We start from the raw sequence: 2,927 nt of genomic DNA on the forward strand, positions 1-2,927 counted from the left end.
CAGGTCTCTGGCGCTGTGAGGCAGCAGTGCTAACCACTGTGCCACCGTGCCGCCCTTGAAAAAAACACAATATGTACTTTGGTTTAGAGGATACCCTCAAAGACTTTACAAAAACAAACCTTACATTACCTTAGCCGGCATTTGCGCTTGGAGGTCTGAATGATGCAGTATCGGTTGTGTGTATAAAAATAGTCATGGTAAGGCACATCATGTGTGGTCACTTCTGCATCAATCAGGTAGTACTTCACTTCCTGGCTGCCTTTACACAACGTCTATAACAAGATAGAAAAGGCTCAGTTAGTTTTGTTAAAGAATCAGGTGGAGAAAGTGAGGACTGCAGATGCTGGAGATCAGAGCTGAAAATGTGTTGTTAGAAAAGCGCAGCAGGTCAGGGAGCATCCAAGGAACAGGAGAATTGACATTTTGAGCATAAGCCCTTCCTGAAGAAGGATTTATGCCCGAAATGTCGATTCTCCTGTTTCTTGGATGCTGCCTGACCTGCTGCGCTTTTCCAGCAACACATTTTCAGCAAAGTATCAGGTGGACCAAGTACCATCTAACTTCAGGTCAGAGAAAACACTGAACTGTAATTTCTTCGAAAACATGTTTGACAAATTTCTAAGAGGACATTGACAATTTAAGCTGGACAGAACTAGTTTTTCCTTTTCATACCCATCATTTATACCCATTCTACATCTCTAATCACTTCCTTACCCCCATTAGCACTCCCTTTATCTTTTGCTCTGAGCAGGCTCACTACCTTTTCCACTTGCTTCGCCCCCCGCAACCTCTGTTAACAATACAAAAGCCACCTTTTTCCAGCTCCTTTTATTTCTGAAGCACTGGACTTGAAATTTTAACTCTGTTTCTCTTCTCACAGATATTGCCAGACCCATTGAGTTTCTCCAGCACTTTGTTTTTATTTCAGATTTCCAGTGTCCACAGTGGACACTTAAATGGATTGCTTTTGGAAGAACAGCAAGACCTTGCATTAATATTGTGTGTCTTTCATTACCACAGAGCTTCACATCCAAAATGAAATTGCAATAACAACACTGTTACGATTCTCGGGATATTTGGAAGCCCATACGCTTTTGACAAATGCAGCAACAGGATAATGAGCAGATTATGTTTTTAGATATTGGTCAGGGCACTAGGAAATTGGTGAGGACACTAGGAAATGAGCTTGTTCATTTTCAAATGGTGCCATGCATCTTTTACTAGCAGAGGGGGAGGCACAGCTTTGGTGGATTGCATTATCTGAGAGGGTGGGAGCGTCTCTGAAAGTGCTGCACTCCCTCATGGCTGCATTGACAGTGTCAAACTGCATTAAAAAGGTTTGGGTCTCTGGAGTGGAATTCAAACCTACAGCCTTCTGTCGTGGAGAGAAGAATGCTACTCACTGAGGAACAGTTGACATTTTAAATCTCTACCCTGCTGATCTATAGCCCAAGTTAGTCCACATTGACAGTAATTGAAGGGTTTGTTTTACATTCTGAACACATTTACTTTCTCAGTTCCTCAGGCAGCACGTTAGGCTAAGGATCTTTCTCATTATTTGGTGCTTAGTTACTGAAATATGAAGTTCAAGAGGAAATAAACATTTTTAAGAGTATTTCCGTAACTTGATTCAATTCCTTTTCCACTTCGCTGAACACTGAATGCTGTCTCCATAAAAAAAAGAGAGAAATTGCACGCAAATAGTAGATTCATTTAAAAACAAAATAAAAAAACAGAATCCCTCCAGTGTGGAAAGAGGCCATTCAGCCCATCAAGTCTGCACCAACCCTCCAAAGGGCATCCCTCCCAGATCCAGCCCCCACCACATCCCTGTAACTCTGCATGTACCATGGTCAATCCACTTAATCTGCACATCTTTGGACATTGGGAGGAAACTAGAGCACACAACAGAAACTCATGCAGACATGGGGAGAATGTGCATGTCACACAGTCACCCAAGGCTGGAATTGAACCCAGGTCCCTGGCACTGTGGTGCATCAGTGCTCACCACTGAGCCACCGTTCTGCCCAACTGAATGTTATGAGAGACAATCAAGTAAAAGCACATTCTACATCTGTTACATTCAATATGAATCCGCATATATTTTTCAGATTATTTGCATCAAGTATAGATTCTGCAAATACCTGTTTTTCAGTTGCTGTTGAAAACTTGCCAATCAGAGGATTTGTAATAGTTATTATGTACTTCAATGTTCTTGCCTGGTTACCATTCTCTTCCTTCTCCCATGGAGTACTAATGAGGTCTGGAGAAAAATGATTGATTTTTTTTGCTCATGTTAAAAATCAAAAAGCTGCCATTTTAGTTTAAAATGTCTACACGCATTATTTCAACATGCTGAAAAATCACAAAGATAAGTTTGAATGCTGAACAGAAAGAGCGAAAATGCTGGAATAGAACATAAATGGGAGGGAGAGGAACTAAATATTCATATATCACTGATAGGCGTCAGGTAAAATGTTGTGTTATACAGCCATGCAGCACAGAAGTAGATCTTTTGGTCCAACCAGTCCATGCCGATCATGTACCCAAACTAAACTAGTCCCACCTGCCTGCTCTTGGTCCATACCCCTTCAAACATCTCATAGCTTTTTGCAGCAGAGAGCGGCAAGAGCTGGGTGGAAGTGAAGTTGGAGCGCAGAACTGGTTAGGAAGGTAAGTGATTGTTATTTGAGTGGAGAAGGACTCAGTCGGTTGAACAGGTAAGCTACTTAGTGTTCTTGTTTTGGAGATTAAGTGTAGAGTTATGGCAGCACAGGCAGTGGAATGTTCCTCCTGCAGGATGTTTGAGGTAGGGGTGACCACCGATGCTCCTGCTGACTTCATCTGCAGGAAGTGCAGCCAGCTCCAGCTCCTCACAGACCGCGTTAGGGAACTGGAGCTGGAGTTGGATGAACTGAGAATTATTC

General features: G+C 42.4%; 1 protein-coding gene across 4 annotated transcripts in view; it reads right to left on the reverse strand.

Annotated features, from left to right (window-relative positions):
• gramd1c (GRAM domain containing 1c) overlaps positions 1 to 2,927 on the reverse strand; it is a 58,774-nt gene that overhangs the window by 25,029 nt on the left and 30,818 nt on the right. For all 4 annotated transcript variants that reach the window (XM_043691252.1, XM_043691249.1, XM_043691251.1 and 1 more), the window contains 2 exons: positions 2,145 to 2,263; positions 130 to 272 (listed from right to left, as the gene is read on the reverse strand). In XM_043691252.1, the coding sequence (XP_043547187.1) occupies positions 130 to 272; positions 2,145 to 2,263 (262 nt within the window). The remainder of the gene's footprint in view (positions 1 to 129; positions 273 to 2,144; positions 2,264 to 2,927) is intronic.

Source organism: Chiloscyllium plagiosum, chromosome 6 (assembly GCF_004010195.1).
Source record: "Chiloscyllium plagiosum isolate BGI_BamShark_2017 chromosome 6, ASM401019v2, whole genome shotgun sequence".
Classification (NCBI taxonomy): Eukaryota; Metazoa; Chordata; class Chondrichthyes; order Orectolobiformes; family Hemiscylliidae; genus Chiloscyllium; species Chiloscyllium plagiosum.